The sequence below is a fragment of the Hesperophylax consimilis genome, chromosome 4, assembly GCF_061612785.1.
Source record: "Hesperophylax consimilis isolate HC1 chromosome 4, BYU_Hcon_1.0, whole genome shotgun sequence".
Taxonomy (NCBI): domain Eukaryota; kingdom Metazoa; phylum Arthropoda; class Insecta; order Trichoptera; family Limnephilidae; genus Hesperophylax; species Hesperophylax consimilis.
In genome coordinates, this window is record NC_142839.1 from 15,653,852 (window position 1) to 15,671,077 (window position 17,226).

At 35.3% G+C, this 17,226-nt stretch overlaps 1 protein-coding gene across 1 annotated transcript; it reads left to right on the forward strand.

Annotated features, from left to right (window-relative positions):
- The first annotated feature begins 609 nt into the window (after positions 1-609).
- On the forward strand, positions 610-13,979 carry slmo (PRELI domain containing slowmo). Its single transcript, XM_089631260.1, has 4 exons — positions 610-759; positions 841-1,006; positions 10,381-10,575; positions 12,482-13,979. Exons 1-4 carry the CDS (start codon positions 728-730, stop codon positions 12,782-12,784), a joined length of 696 nt encoding a protein of 231 aa, XP_089487386.1. The 5' UTR covers positions 610-727; the 3' UTR covers positions 12,785-13,979.
- The last annotated feature ends 3,247 nt before the right edge of the window (positions 13,980-17,226 follow it).

Genomic DNA, 17,226 nt, shown 5'->3' on the forward strand with positions numbered 1-17,226 from the left:
TAATTAATTTAGTTACAAATATTATTTATTTCCATTTTGATTCCACATTGAATCTAATGAAATAAGAGCACTGCCTCCAGATTGTATACGAACAGGGAAAATTATTAAAAACTTTTCGTTTGAACGGCAGGCGATATGCAAGAATTTTGGTTCTGTTTTTCAGTCAGTCGGTGCCGTTGACAAAATGTTTCAATAAAAAATGTTATGACGTAATAACAATAATTTTTACCTAATCAAATGTTTTATTCAATAGTTTGCCACAGTTGGCAATACTCAAACACGAAGACTAGAATCTCTTAAGGACTGGCCTGTCCGGATAAACTGTCAGATGACTACGAAAATATAATCCTATTGCTGCCCACAAATGATTTTACTCAAGGCTCAAGGCATCATCGAATTTCGACCAGAAAATAAATAAGCAAACATTATTGTCAAGTTAATTTTACTTCTTTGCTGTGGTAAGGACGTAATCCGAAAATAAACTATTGATTGGAAAAAAAATTGTAACAACGTCTGTGGCATGCTTTAGTTATGTGCTATTATTAAGGGTCATTTATGATTAACTTGCATCGGTGTGGGACAGAACGTAGCGTCTCCTGTCAGGTATTTCATTATCAAACTATCTAATTTCTGTCTTTTGTGGATCGCGCCTGCGGGGCTGATGAGCTCTTCTCAAACATATCGATGTTAACTTTTTTGGGTTGGAAATTAAGTGTAAACATATAAAATGCGTATTTGGACATCGGAGCACACATTCAAGTACGTTTACGTTAATTTGTTTATCCGATAATGTATGTTTTGTGCATGACAGTTACGTTAATTTCACCTCTCTCATTGCAGTCATCCATGGGAGACTGTCGCCCAGGCGGCCTGGAGGAAATATCCCAACCCCATGAACCCCGCTGTAATAGGAACAGATGTTGTGGAACGAGATGTGCGTGATGGTATATTACACACTCATCGATTAGTCAGTTCCAAGTGGTACTTTCCCAAATGGGCCCAAGCTGTAAGTAGTTACATTGTTTTAGTTGCGACAGTATATCCCAATGTATTTATCTCTTAACATAACTACACAGGCTATTCGGGATCGCTGGCCACGCTTAATACGATTTAAAAAAAAACCTTTTGATTCACCTTGATTACTATAAAAGCAGCTATCTGCATTTGGGAAATTTTTAATTTTAAAACATTTCTGGCGGGTATTTTTTGCGCTGGCGCTACCATGTCTCCGGTCGAGAATAAAGCTCTCCCGCGAATTTCTTTAATTTGTTTTAAATCGCTATATATTCGAAAATAATTAAAATATTTTAATAAAATATTCTGCGTAGTAACTCAGCATACCCCAAGCTATAAAAGTACTAAACGAAAATCGAATATTATGTGAAATGCAACCCAATTAACCTTGTAATATGTTTATTACTGTCCGCCATCGGTATTTGCCCATACCTGCTTTCTTTATATACAAACGACATCTCTCACTCGGTAGCACATAGGAGTTGAGTGGGTGCGGAACACAGATAGAGATTCGAATCGGGTTTCACGGTCATAAAAACCCTCATCCCTGTTATTGAATTATTACAATAACAAATAATATACTATCCCTTTGTTGAAAAGATACCGATATAAACAAAAGGCACGAAGATAAATATAAAAAGAAGACTTGCATTACAATTCGATAATTATGTACATATAGTTGGGACCTTTAAGTATATAATATTCATATTTAAACATTGATAAATTTCGTCTTTTCTGCCATTGAAATGAGGCCAGCGCAAAGCATCAATCGACCGAACGGGTAGAACTACCAATCCCGGCCGAAGTATGTTAAAATGAAAATTCGCTTTCGTTGTATGATGACAACCATTTCCAATAATTTCTTTCAACGATATCTTCTTATGTTGGTATTCCTGATACTACACGCGGGGCTAGAAGAAACATTATTACCATTTAATTCATTCATAATAGGTAGGCACTATTTTGGCGGAACTCTGGAAAAAAAATTATCAAATTAGGGTATGACGCAAGTTTATTTTAATAATTTTTTATGTAAAAAAACCTAACCTACCCTTACCTAACCTAAACTAAACTAACCTAACCTATAATAATCTAACTTAAAAAAATAAATATTATTAAAAAACATGCCTTTATTTTATTTTCACAGTTCGCCAAAATACTTCTTACTCTTTCCAAAGAGTAAATGGTAATAACGTCTCTTCTAGCCTCTCGTATAGTATCAGGAATTCCAACAAAAGAAAATGTAATCAATAGATAATTTTAAATGGCTGTCATCCCATATAACGGAAGCGAATGTTCATTTTACAACTAAAAATTAGAATTATTTACTTGCGGTATGAACTTTGTATTTCATACTATGTGTCTACCAACTAATTATCATCTTTTCTATCTAGTTTAAAGAATTTCCCAATTTTCATTCTATTTTGTATATCATTAGAGCTTATCACATCTCACTATGTTATTTCTGTGCCTCTAACAAATATATCTTTTTTGCCTTTGTTACAACAATTAATAATAATAATAATATTTTCATAATCTTTGAGGAAAATTTTTGATTTTCAGATTGTGCAATTTGTCAATTTGTGTCAAATGCTTGACAACAATTTGTATACAACTGTCACATTACGAAAGTGGATTAATGCAAAAAATTATTATCTAGATGTATGTAACATTGAAGAGGTTAATTGATTTGGTAAAAATGTGGCATACATTTTGAAATATTTTTTCCTTCAGTTGACGTATTATTTCAATTATACAAAGGTATAATTAGAATGTGTAGTGAAGCTTATCAGTTATAAGTGCAGTCCCCGCCAGATATTCCCGAAACCTGTTGCTTTGTCTATACCAGAGGTCCCCAAACTTTAGTCGGGTTAACTTGGTCCTGTAGACCACGTTCTGATTTTTTCACGCGTCACGTCTTGAAGTTTATTAATTACAACTTAGAACTAGCGAGTAGCGATCAGCTGACCAGCGCGCGAATCGTCCGAGTCCTTTGATGCATTTCTCTGTTTGCAGAACCTTGCAACCCGAGATATCCCTTCAGGCATTTGAGTACATTCTTTGCATTTCTTTCTCAATTGTAAGCAATCCTCAAAACCACGCACTTGTATATGAATTTTAAATCCCCTCGTGCCAAGTATTACTGAACCGTTTTTTAGTTGAAGAAAGGTAGTTTCGGACGTGAATCGGACGCATTCAAATTATGATGATAATCTTACAAAATCTTTATTGTTTCTAGACATCTGATTAGTTGCTTGACTTGTCCATGAACAGTTATACTTGAAAAATTTGATGTTACATTCTTAGATTTCAGTCCAGTACACATGTCAGTCCCCGCCATTGTAGAGTGCTCAAACTATAGAGAGTAATTTCAAATATGTAAATTAGTAGCTGTTCCCAAATGAGGTCAAAACTTGTGCAAGGTTAATAAGTTCTAGAAATTCCCTTCCTGCTTCATCAATTTGCGGAAATGAACTCTGTTAATTATCATTCTTGCTTCCTCAATATCCATACATAATCTCGTATACTTTTCGTGAGCTAGAGTGGTAAGATTGAAAATTACAACATTATTATAGCTGGAAACACGCCAAAACCGCCCAACATTTGTAAACAGTTGACATTTGTCACATGAGAACGGGTCGTTTCTGACTCGACTGTGGAACGATTTGCCAGCCTCAGTGTTTCCTCCCTCCCACATCTCTCAAGACTCCTTCTCTCCTCAAAAAGACTCACCACACAGCATCCCCAAAGATGACGTACGCTCTGTAGGAAATTATTTTTCTCGGAGCTTCTCGTGTGGAGTTAATACAAAAACAACAATAAAAATACATTGTTATTAAAATGTTAATAAAACATAAAAGCTGTTTGAAAACCAGCAAAGGCATTTTGTAATGTTTTTCATTTAGAATTTAAAAGATTACTGCTTAACCCTTCAGATTAATTTGTTCACTTTAGGGAACAATTCATATGGTCTCATAGAAATCATTGTATCTCCCTTACTGTCATGAGAAATATGATCTAAACTGTTTTAGAAAGAGAAAGCAATACACTGAAGTTAACCACAGAATAATTAAAATGTACACCTTTATCAAACCAAAGGTCTCGAATGCAATTTGAACAAAAATTATTAAATTTATTTTTATAAGAAACTACAAAAAAAGTGAGGTAACAATTACGTTTGAAATACATTTAATCTAATAAAATGTGCGTGTTTTTGTATATTTTTAAATTTAATTTTTTTTTATGTTCTAATAGAATTCGTTTTGGGGATTCTGTGGTTCTTTGGGGATGCTGTGTGGAGGGTCTTTTTGTGGAGAGGAAGGAGTGAACATGGGTCTTGAAGAGTCCCATGTTGTAGGAGGGAGGAAACACAGAGGCCGGCAGTTCGTTCCACAGCCGAGCTGTTGAACTTAAGAACGAATCGTAGAAGCGACCCGTTCTCATGTGACAAGTGTCAACTGTGTACAAATGTTGTGCGCGCGTTTGGCGTGTATCCCGACTACGCACCGGTGCCGAAGGGATCAATGACGCTAGTTCCTCAGAGCATCTTCCATTGTAATACCGATAGAACAAGGACAGCATACCTACCTGACGCCTGTGCTCTAAAGATTGCAGTCCGTTTGTTAAGATTGGGGAATCTATCAAACGGACCGCCCGTTTCTGCACAGAGTCAAGGGTTTTTTTCAGGTATTTAGGGGCTCCAGACCAGAGATGGCTGCCAAATTCGACCGTAGGGCGCACTTGCGATTTGTACAGGGTGAGCAGTTGTGTACTATTAAAGTATCTGCGGGCCCTGTACAGTACGCCCAGCTTCTGAGAGGCCAACTTTACTCTGGCTTCGATGGAGCCCCCGTACCTGAGCTGGTCACTTATAGTTACACCAAGCATATCAATGGAAGGCCTGTTCGGAAGATTGCTTCCGTTGAAGAAGACTAGATTATCATTTGGATCCCTTTTAGACGTAATCAGACAGGATTGGGTCTTTGAAACATTAAATTCGACGAGATTATTTTTACCCCAGGAGGAAATACTCTCGAGATAACCGTCCATTCTCTGCTTCAAAGCCCTCCGAGCCGTTGGAGTTTGTGTGCCCTTTGGGGGCTTATCAAACAAAAAGCTATCATGAACTGTACTGTCATCCGCGTAGCAATGAATCGGTGCACATGTCAAAAGGTCATTGATGTGCAACAAAAACAAAGTCGGAGACAGAACCGATCCCTGTGGGACGCCAGCATTTATGGAGTGCGAGGAAGAGGTGAAACCGTCAGCAACCGCCTGAATCGACCTATCCCTTAAAAAGTTAGCAATCCACGTACACAGGGATGCGGGAAGTCCGTAAGAATGCAATTTGTTGACAAGTCCTCGGTGCCAGACCCGGTCAAAGGCCTTGGATATGTCTAGTGCGACCGTTTGGGTCTCACCGTGACGTTCCAGGCACCGCCCCCAAACATGCGTCACATACGCGAGAAGATCACCGCACGAGCGGTTCCGCCGGAATCCGTATTGACGGTCGTTGATAATTTTGTTCTTCTCGAGGTATGTGAGCAGTTTGTCGTTGATCACACGTTCCATCACTTTGGACAGAACTGATGTGATCGCTATGGGGCGGTAGTTGGCCGGGTTGGAGCGGTCACCTTTCTTGGGAATAGGGTGAATTACCGCTTTTTTCCAACCAGAGGGCACAGTGCCACACTTCAGGGACATTTTGAAGAGCTTTGTCAAAACCGGAACTATTTCCGCAGCACACCTCTGCAATACCAGGGCAGGTATTCCATCAGGTCCACTAGCTTTGTTAACATCGAGCCCCCGTATGACGTGGAGTACATCCCGATGCCGGATCCTCAGCTTTTTCATATAGAAGCCGCAGTGAGGAACCGACGGCGGAACAGCACCCCCGTCGTCGAGGGTCGAGTTTTCCGCAAACATTTTCCCTAATAAGTTAGCCTTTTCGGTGGCGGTGTTTGCTAGTGAGCCGTCAGGTCTGGTAAGAGGTGGCAAACTGGGTTTGCAAAAATTTCGACCTATTGAGCCCGCAAGCGACCAGAATGCTCTGCTGCCATGCGGGCAGACAGCCAGCTTTTTGCTGATCTGCAGGTCGTGTTCGAATTTTGACCTATTAATGATTCTCTTGCATTCCTTTGCCGATTTGTTGTATGCTAATCTGCTTTCGGGCGTTCGAGATGTGTTGTAGGCTCGGTAAGCCGCGTTTTTTCGTCGAACTGCTTCGGAGCATTGTCGACTGAACCACGGCCTTGAGCCCACACCAGTTTCTTTAGTAGTCGATTGTATGAAGCCATCCATCGCCGATTTGATGACTTCACCAATCTCCTGGGCACATCTTGAAGGGTCCGAAGTCCGAAAACAAACAGCTGACCACGGAAAAGCGTTGAAATGGGCCCGCATACCGAACCAATCTGCTGACCTATAGTGCCACACTTTTCTCCTCAGTCTCTCATTGGTTGGTCTGAAGCTAACAGGGATTGATGTCGTCACTAGGCAGTGGTCAGATGATCCCAGAGGCGCTGTGACGTCAATCTTATAACCGTGTGGCACAGTAGTTAAGAATAGGTCTAACAGATTGGAGCGGTGAGTCTGGACATCAGGAACCCTTGTAGGCTCCTGAACTAATTGCTCTAATCCGTAGCAAATGGCAAAGGATTCCGCCTGTCGGCCAGCCGAGTCCGTTGGGCCTGAGAACTTCAACCATGGTTCGTTGCATCTCCCTTACCATTATGGTTAGAAATATGAACTAAACGGTGTTCGAAAGATAGAATACCAAGCTTTACATTCAAACATAGAAGTTAACCACAGAATAATTAAAATGTGCACTTCGATGAAACCAAAAGTTCCGACTGCAATTTGAGAAAAATCTATGAAATTTTGTCAATTTTTTATTAATTATTTTTATATGAAACGACAAAAAAGTTAGGTGGCAGTAATGTTTATAATACATTTGTCTAATAAAATATGTGTTTTTACTTTGTTATCAGTAATTTTAGTTCAGTGTTTAGACGAAAAAACGTAATGTCAGCCATTTTTAAATTTTTATGTGAGACTCCACAATACCGCCCCTGTCTGTACAGTGTAAAGGCGGGGTAGCTATGTCGCCACCCAGTTGGGCAGCGTTGTGAGGCGGGTTAAAGTAGGGGATGTAGGACGGAATTTATTAATGCAAGTCTTGAAGAGGCCCGGATTATATGAAGGACGAAAGACAGATACCGGTAACTCTCTTACATAAAATCGATCCAAAGAAGTGACCCATTCTCTTAAAGCCAACATCAACTGTGAACGGGTGTTCTGCTTGTGTACATTGAGTTTCACGCATGTGCAGCAGTACACCGGGGATCAATGCCGCTAGCGCATTAGAGCAGGCTCCATTAAAATACCTGTAGAACAGACTCAGAATTCCCAAATTGCGTATGTGCATTAGAGATGGCAATCAGTCTGTTAACAATGGATTGTCAATCAGACGGACCGCTCTCCTTTGGACAGAATCAAGTATTGTGGGGCTCCAGCCCAGAGGTGGCTCCCTAATTCAAATGGTGGGTGTACTTGCTATTTGTACAGGGTTAGCAGCTGGTTACTATTGAAGAATCTGCTAGCCCTCTATACGAGACGCCCCGATTCTTGTGCCCCAGATTTACTCGGGCTTCCAAATCTATAGCTTCCGATATACTTACTGATACTTACTTACTTGCTGGTCTGATATACTTACTCCAATGCAGTCTTTCATATTTATGTTTGATTTAAAAATTAAAAATTAAATGTTTTATTCTAATAATAATATTTAAAGGTGTATTTCATCAACTTTCAATAACAGTTATTGGTTTTCGGATATGTTCAGATATATCCCATCTAAGAAATATAACAGTCAACTGAACCTATTTTCTTGTTGTTTGAAATTTAACTACTCTTATTTAGAGCATTCATTATTTAGAAATTGAAATGATTAGGTAGGTACTTGAACCCTTGTGGCGTATCGGGGAATAAAAATAACTACACGTTTTGCTGAGCTTCTGATAAGCCAACTAATGTTGGACACCTGCCACTAAAATCACAAGGAAAGACTTCCTAAAATTTATGCAGTCAGAATTGGCAGTGGTTCAATGCTTTTTCGCTTTCTTAAAAAATTTACATATACCCGTGAATTGTTAACCTTCAACGTCACAATTCTTTAATGCTTACTGACATAAGAATGAAGTCAAGATTACGTAATTCTTTACATAAGAGTCTCGGAGCTTTGTAATCTTTTTTTTGGCTACTTTACAACCGTTGTTACCAAAAAATGGTAATACATAAAGAGGTTGTTTGTTTTGTAATAATGTCGATTTGCATGCCCTTACTACTTTATGCCCTTTTACTGTAATATAATAGGTATATTGAAGTAGACAAACGCCCCTTTGTTTAAAGTTTTGTACTCATAACGAGTACTGACTTATACCTCATTAGAAAATGTTACACTTAACAAAAAGGGTTCTACTATAAATGTTAGGGTTTTTCAACAGCTATGAGTGATTATATTTTTGGTGATCATATTTACTTTTTAAATTAATGCATTTAGTGCAGGGGACGCAGTGCATTCTATTATGTGCATAGTAGGTACTTATTTATTGAAAGACACTTTTTAGCACTCTGTCAAAAACTTATTTTATTTTTTGGCACATCAGTTTTTTTCCTAGACCATTTTGCCAATGTTCAAACATGTTGCATTCTCTAATGTGCAACTTCCATGCATATTTAAAGTTCAAAAAGTGAAGGGAAGGCTATCCCAAAAATGACTTCCTCCCTGTAAATTGTTTGCAGTTACTATAATTATTGTTACCATCTGTATCTGTTACCATAATGATTGTTACTATCCGTAGCTGTTACCACAATGATTGTTACTATCTGTAGCTGTTACCATAATGATTGGTACCATTTGTTGCTTTTACCTTAATGATTTTTACTATTCGCAATTTTTACTATAAAGCTTGCTACTATTTTCAGTTGTTACTATAACGATTCCTACTATTGGTAGCCGTTACCATATTGTTAGCCGTTACCATATTGTTAGGCTTAGTTGTTTCGCAGAAATTCATATAATTCATTTAACGTTGTCGTCAAATGGCCTTTCACCATCATTTTGTTTGACATTTGAAAGGTCTCCGTTAATTGTCGATTTTAGGTGTGTTTCAGCTTTATATCAAACTTTAATAAACTGACAAGCTTAACAATATGATAGTTGTCCTCTTCTGTTAATCACAATTTAGGATTAACGGACATAGAATCTGCAATTAATGGGAACGTTTCAACTGTCAAAAAACCAAAATTTTGCTGAATGGCCATTTTGATGAATTTATTACATGTGAATTTCTGGAACAACTGGGTCTTGGGCCATTCGCTAATGTTGGCAACTCAAGTCGCTATCTTGTGTATTTCAATAGCGGTCTGCACAATATACAACTTCTGAAAGACCAGTTTTCAATGCAGACACAACCTGTCTCTTGCAACTCGCCTTGCTAGTCGCCTGCGTGTTATTGTTGCAAGTTGTGCTTCAAGAACTGTCAATCTTTGAGGGATTTGCGATATGTCTAAGCAAGAAAAATTGTTCAGGAATTCGAAAAATTCCCTTGCATTTACGACTACAGGCTTCCTGATTATACACAAAAAGACAAAACAGGAAAAGCTTGGAGCGAAGTGGGGAAAAATATTAATTTACCAACTTATTATATTTGTTTATTTTTTATATTATTACAAATTCACATATTTATTTTTTTATATGATTCTGAACTGCTTGTGGTGTTTTAATATGTGTTATATATATGAGTCGTCGACTTGCAAAACTTGCAAAATATATAATATATGAGTACCTGAAAATCAAAAGGTACTTAACCACCATTCTTTTTTCAACTTTGAATGCAACAGTTATTTTAAAAATTATTAATTCCGAAGTTATTGCTTGTTAAAAATCAACTTTAATTTCAAAATATACAAATGATATTTAAGTCTGCAGTTTTCTCACACTTCCTGGATATTAGGTTTTTGGCTTTAAATACATTTTAATTTTCTTATTATGTTCATTATGATAATTTCCATGTTAAAAATTAAAAATAAGCTTGGATTGTACTGGCTAACCCAAAGTCTTTTAAGATGAATCCGCCATATTTGGTAACAATAATTAATAATGACATTTTTGAACGCAATATAACATTGACAACAGATGAATTGTTCTCTATTCTGTGGTTAAACGACCTGAGATAATTACTGAAATCGTCAAGTAGTGTCGTGTTCGGTTTCCCTGTGAGCGAAGGGCCTTAGTGTTTGTTACCATAATGATTCCTATTATTTTTAGTTGTTACCATAACAATGTTTTATTTGTATTTCCAGCTGATTGGTTCCGCCAAGGTGTGCTACGCCAGCGAAAAGTCCGTGGTGAATCCTTCCATCAGGGAGATGACTCTGAAGACCATTAACCTCACCTTCTGCCGCTACATCGCTGTAGATGAGACCCTCCGCTATATCCCTCACCCGACCGACTCCTCCAAAACACTTCTGAAGCAGGAGGCTGTTGTCACTGTCCAAGTGAGTTGTCATTTTATCTTCACTAAAGAAAGAAAAAGATTATTTTAAGTTCTTCGTTACGGAGCCCATCCCGTACACACTTAATTCTGTGTTTACACAGGGGATACATTCCACAGAAATTCCAAGTAAACAAAAAAAATGTGTAAAAAAATACAGTAAGTACATACTTTATATCAAAATAAATATAATTTATATCAAAAAAGAGATAGGTTCCGTTGTACGAAAATCACTGCAGGATGTCGCAGTGATTTTCTATTTTGGTTGCTGCGAACCACAGTAAAATAACGCATTTTTATTTCCGTATTAGAAAAAGATTTTGCGTTGCAGATTACAAAACCTAGCAATTCGCATGGCAGTGTTGCACACTGAATCGATATGAGAACGATAAGTCAGGCGCGTTTCAAAAGTGATTCCTAAATCCTTGTTACTGAAATATGTTTTAAAGAGGTTCCAAACATTTTTAAAGTTTGTGATCATCAATTATTAATGATTTGAATATTTAAAATAGCCTGGAGATACAGCAATAATTTTCTGAAATTCCACTGTTGTCAGTAATCAATCATCTATGAATGTGTACAAATCTGTAATTAATGAGTTCAGAAATTGGTATTGAATTCTTTCAATGGCCTCTGAATTACAAAATATAGGGTGACCACAAAGAAAAAATGTTTTCATTCCGACTTTTTTTAACTTAATTGCTAACCAAAAATCAAAAAGATGGTGACCGGATAAATGATAAATAAATAAATAAATAAATCAAAATGACAATTTAACACACCTTTAAAAAGTTTTTTTTCATCGCTTTTATTTTATTTATTGACTTTGTCACTTTTTAAAAGGTGTGTTGAATTGTCACCGTGTTGAGTTATCATGGAACCATTTATCTGCTGTATAAACTTGAAATAATAATAATTTCTCATTGAATTTCCGAATTTTTCCAAGATATTTAAAATGTTCTATATATTCTATGTCGTAAGAAAAACACCACTTTAGAAAGTAGATAGTGTTTTTGCTTATGAAATTTGGTATACTATCTCATTAGTTGGAATTAATGCCATTTTTGTGAAAAAATTAAAGACGGTAAACCAAATTAATTTTTATACACACTGTTTATGCTTTATAACAAGGAGTTCAGAATTTAATAAAGAACATTTCCTCAATTTTTAGATTTTTGCCAAATAGCTGCCTTTTTGGTTTTGCTTTTTGGCAGTATAATTAGTACCAACCCATATTCTGACAGACCATGATTGTTTCTCAACAAACCAATTTGTTAAATATTTTGGTTAAAAATACATAATTATGAAGTAAGTCTGCTGCTAACTGCTAGAATTTTTTTTTTTTGACAATAAAATGTAAACACTGATAAGGCGGTTTTGTTTGGCTGTGTCAATGGCCTCCGTGCATAGTTCATTGTTTGCGTCTCTTATCAGACACATCAATATGACGTACATATTTACTAATTTCCCCACTGACAATAGTTTTAGAAATCTAATTTAAGAATTATGTGTATAAATGACTGATTATTTTGATACGAGGGGTCTAAAGTCGTAGTGATTTAAATCTTCTATTTTTGGAAAGGCTGTGTGACACGGACTTGAGGGTGACAGGATAACTAATCAAAATGACAATTCAACACACCTTTAACAAGTGATTTAAAGCAATGAAGACCACCTTAAATAGGTTACTTAGGTAACTAGTTTTAACTTAGTAATTTAACCTAGTTTTCATGACTTTTTAAAGGTGTGTTGAATTGTCATTTTGATGAGTTATCACGGAACCAACTTGATTACATACTCTGTAGCTGAAATCTTTCTGCAGATAAATCTTTTAGCTTTCGGTTCCCTTATTCATTGTGATGACTTTCTTTAACGATGTATTTATTTATGGCCTGCCTTTTTATTTCCAGGGTGTCCCACTGACACACTACATGGAAGACGTGCTGACCAGCAGAATATCACAGAATGCGGGTAAAGGAAGACAAGCCATCGAATGGGTTATCGACAAAATCGATACGGAAGTAAAGGAAATCGCCACCGCCGCTTTCAAAAGTACCGACGAAATCCTCAGCTCCACCATCAAGTCCATAGACGACATCACTACCACGGCCAGAAAGTCCATGGATGATATTTCCAACAAAACCAAGAAATCTCTCGATGACATCCACCTCACGGCTCCAAACACACGGCAAAATAATTTACCTGAATTCTAGCCCGATTTTTGTGATTAGTTCAATTTAAAACAGTGTATCTGTCGAGCATTGGGAGTTTGTTACATTTGTTGGTTCAGTTCGTGAATATTATTGTGATGCGGCCATCACTAGAAGCTATTATCTCCGTCAGTTAATGCAGTTAATCATGTTAACTCATATCAGGCGTGTCAGGGATTTGCACAAAATGTATGCCAGGTTTATTGTCAACGGTTTGTAAGTGATTTCCAAATAATGTGTCAAATTGAACATTCCTCTCTTCTGAAAGATTTTTGATTTCTAACAAATGTGTGAACCTTTTCTGTATACTGTGACTTTTGTTTATTTAAAGAATAATAATATTGTTTCTTTTCTAGTTTAAATTTTGTTTTTATTTATGGCTTTGAACATTTGCTTAGTAGAATCTTAATAAATATACATTTAATTATTATTATCATCTGAACTTTGTTCTTATTGTAGACGCACTTTTGAAAGATATTAAATATATCACCGCCTGCTTGATTTTACGAGTAGAAAATGTACGAAAGTAGGCATTGAATTTCAAGTGAATTTTTGGTAATAACTCGGATTTAAAAATAAATCTAATCTGGGCTGGTATTCTCATTTTGGTATCCTTGTTTCGAATATAAGTCACCATTTTAATATCTTCATATGAAAAAATTTCAAATAAGTTTGAATCAAACTAACATCTAAAAATAGACAGTTGTTATTCTTAAATTCTAAGTGCAAAATAAAGATGCTTTGACCAAATAACGGACGATCCCCTAATAACAATTATATCGTAGTTCGTTAATTAATTAAATTCCAAAAGCATTAAGGACGGGTTTCGGAGAATCTGAACAATTCATCAAATTTCAACGTTCATTTTCGGGTTCTGTGAAAGATTTTTTCAAGTTCTGTTTTTATTTCAGTTTTGTCAAGCAACTAGCCTACAATGATATAAAAACAGAACTTGAATAAGTCTTTCACAGAACCCGAAAATTAATGTTGAAATTTGATAAATTGTTCAAATTCTCCGAAACAACCCGTCCTTAGTGTCATCTTTTATTTTCTTAGTAAAATTATAATTTTTCAAAAGTACAAATTCCTTCAATGTTAAGCTAATAAAAACTCGCAAAAGTATTTTTTTAGGGTATAATCTTTTACGTGCAGCAATTCTCTTTATGCTTGCTTTTAATCTTGTAAATAAATTGAAATAGAATCCGAAATAATTGATTTTATTTGTTCCTCTTTACGGACAGGTTGTTTGATGGAATTTGAACAATTCATCAAATTTCAAAGCTAAAATTCAAGTTCTGTAATTATTTCATTATGGGGGCCGGTTGTTTCACAGTGATGATAACAGAACTTGAATTTTAACTTTGAAATTTGATGAATTGTTTAAATTCTTCGAAACAACCCTTCCTAAGCCCAATGGATTAAACAATTTTGCAAAGGCATTTAAAGTATCCACAGACTACAGACTTTGACCAGCCGACAGTTTAATCTGTTGCTTAATCAACATGAAGATACAAGTGAGTGTGCACACTAGGGTGGTTACAAAAAATCAATTTTGGAATTTTGTTGTGCTGACCCCCCTAAAAGCTGCCAATTGGCTAAAAAATGAGATTGGTGAAGTTTCAGCGCAATTGGATAAGGTTAACCCGTGCCTCATCAAGGTTGAAGTTTAACTTTCTATAAAAAAATTTTTTTTTTATAAAATACCTAACAATATTGCAAAATTTAATTACATGTTATGTCCAGATTTTGCTTTATTTATTTTCTCAATTGGTACATAAAAAAGGGTGTAGTTAAAACTGTTTTCAAAGTAAATACAGCACAATCCAAATTGAAAATGATGGATTTACGAGAAAAGAAATGCAAAAAGGTATAAAAAACAAAGAAGAAATAATGTTCAAAGTTTTATTATTTAAAATATACAAAAGAAAGCATTACGAAAGAAAGAAGTTATTATTATTATTATGTATTTACATTTACAATTAATTATCAGATTAAGGTGGTAATGGCTTAGATAACGTGGCTTTTGAAGAGTCGGGAAAAAAATTTCGACATTCCGATACAACTTGGAACAGAAACTGTCGTTGTTCTTCGTCTTATGTCAAACAGGAATTGAAGTCTTGGATTAATTTTACCCCTCTTTCAGTTGTGTCATTGACAACCTTGAAACCGTTCACAATTTTTTTTTGCTTTTAAATAATGTGCATTTTCACACCATATATCAGGATCCGTATTTAAAAATTCTGTATCAATATCAAATCTTTTGAAAAAATTTAGAGTTTGATGAGAAACAAAAAAAACGATATCTTTGTCCAATAAATTATCCACTTGATGGAGACTGAGTTTTGCGTTCACATCCCTATCATATGTTTGTTCTTCAATTGGAATTATTTGTAGACTTTTTACAGCCATGCTTGTTTTGACACTTTTTTCTAACTTTTCATCGAAGAAAGAAAATGCGACTTGCTCAGAATTGAGGTACCACAGATGATTTATCATTTTAGACAGTGCCTTGTCTGCAAGTTCTTTATCGATTTCTCTATATTTTACAAGAGATTTTAAAAATTGTAGGTCTTGGTTGGGGGCGAAAGTGGGTTTGGGGGCGTTAAACCACGCTTTTACATAAATGTTTATTAAAAATAAACAAATGTCAGTGATAGCTTTTTTTCTACATTTGTTAACGTAAATTGATCCCTGAAAAGATATACTTTGATACAATAAATGGCCTTTGCCATCCATATAGCGTGATGAATGGCAACAGGAACTTTGAAAAAAAGTATCTTTTGGGGGAGTACGTCCTAACACAACTAACGAAAGTTGAATTAATTCTTTGTAATCATCCTTTGGCTGTTGGTTTTTTAATTGTTGAATTCCCTATTTTATGTCTAATATTTTTATCTTCAATAGCAGTTTTGTATTTTGTCTTGTCTAGCTTCGACCATCTAGTCTGAAAGCTTTTAAAAATATTTGAGTGGGGTCCAGTAGTTGTGCCCATTTTTAAATCAAAAACTGATTTGAGAATAATTTCTAAAATATGGTGGCGACATGCTAAATAAAGAAAAATTTTCTCTAATAATTGCTCCAATAAAAAGCAGGTTCCGTTGAAGCGACCAGTATTTACCGCAGTGGTATCAAAACAAATTGCACGTTGATAAAAAATGTTTGTTTTATGTTTTATTATATTATTTTATTAAATGTGATGTTTTTTTATTATATTGTTTAATAATGTATAATGTTCAAAAGAAACAAAATTTGATCAAAATTGATTAAATTAAGTTTTTTTTTTTGCAAAAAATCGATTTTTCATATTTAATCTCGATGAGGCACGGGTTAAAATTATCCAATTGAGCTAAAATTTTATAAATCTTATTTTCTAGATAAATGGCAAATATTAGGGGGGTCAGGCCGGCATTAGGACGAAAATATTTTTTCACCTTATACCTTGTAACCACCCTAGTGCACACCCAACAATTCCAAATCGGCTGATCACACAGCTGAGTTCTTAACCCTTTTACACCTGTGTTAAAACTGGCAATGATAAAACATATTTGATTGTTAACAGTACCTACCTAGTAGAATTATTTGAAATATTTTTGTTTAGTGTTTTTTCAATACTTTCAAAAGGTGCTGCTTTAATTTGAAAGAACATTAGGTTTCTAAGGGTGTGTTTCATACACAATGTACCTGTACAAAAAATAATTCAAAAAATAATTAATAAATAATTCAAAAAAATTACACTAAGTAAAAACTTGCCTTAAATCGAGACAAAATACCAAATTAACTTTTCCAAATACAAACATGGCTACCGCCTGAACGAGTAGCTAATATCAAATGAAAAAAATAGCACACTAAGCCAATAAATACCACAACAATTTAAATTCGGTCTGGATTGGGAGTAAATAATTCTGAAATCTGCGTTTTAATTTATTTATTTATTAATTTAAAGGCCCTGAAGGGCTTTTACATGATACATATTTTACATGATTTACTGCATAAATATATGTACGGTAGGAAAAGCTTAATAAAAGTCCATCAAGTGTTTCGGTAATAGAACCAAGTAGTGATGACGACAGTATATTGTGAAGACCATCAAGGTAAGTTGTAAATAAATTTCTCGAAAAATAGCATGAAATGAAGGGAGCATTTTGACTAACTTAATTTAAATTATTTTTTTTACTAAACATGTGAGACATTCCTATGATTTTTTTTACTCATTTGTGTTAACTTAAATAATCGTTAAACGTTTAATGTAATTGCAAACTTTCGAGTTCGGTAGGCCCATAGTGGGCTGGTTCAAAATATTGAAAACAGACAAAAGAGTGGTAAGCATTGATTGGCATGCAAGTCAGTGGAGGTTTAAAAAAAAAATTATCCACTTGATTGTGTAATGCACCTAAATTTAAAAAAAATTCTGTGTACGGTAGACTTCGATAAGAACTTTCAACCTC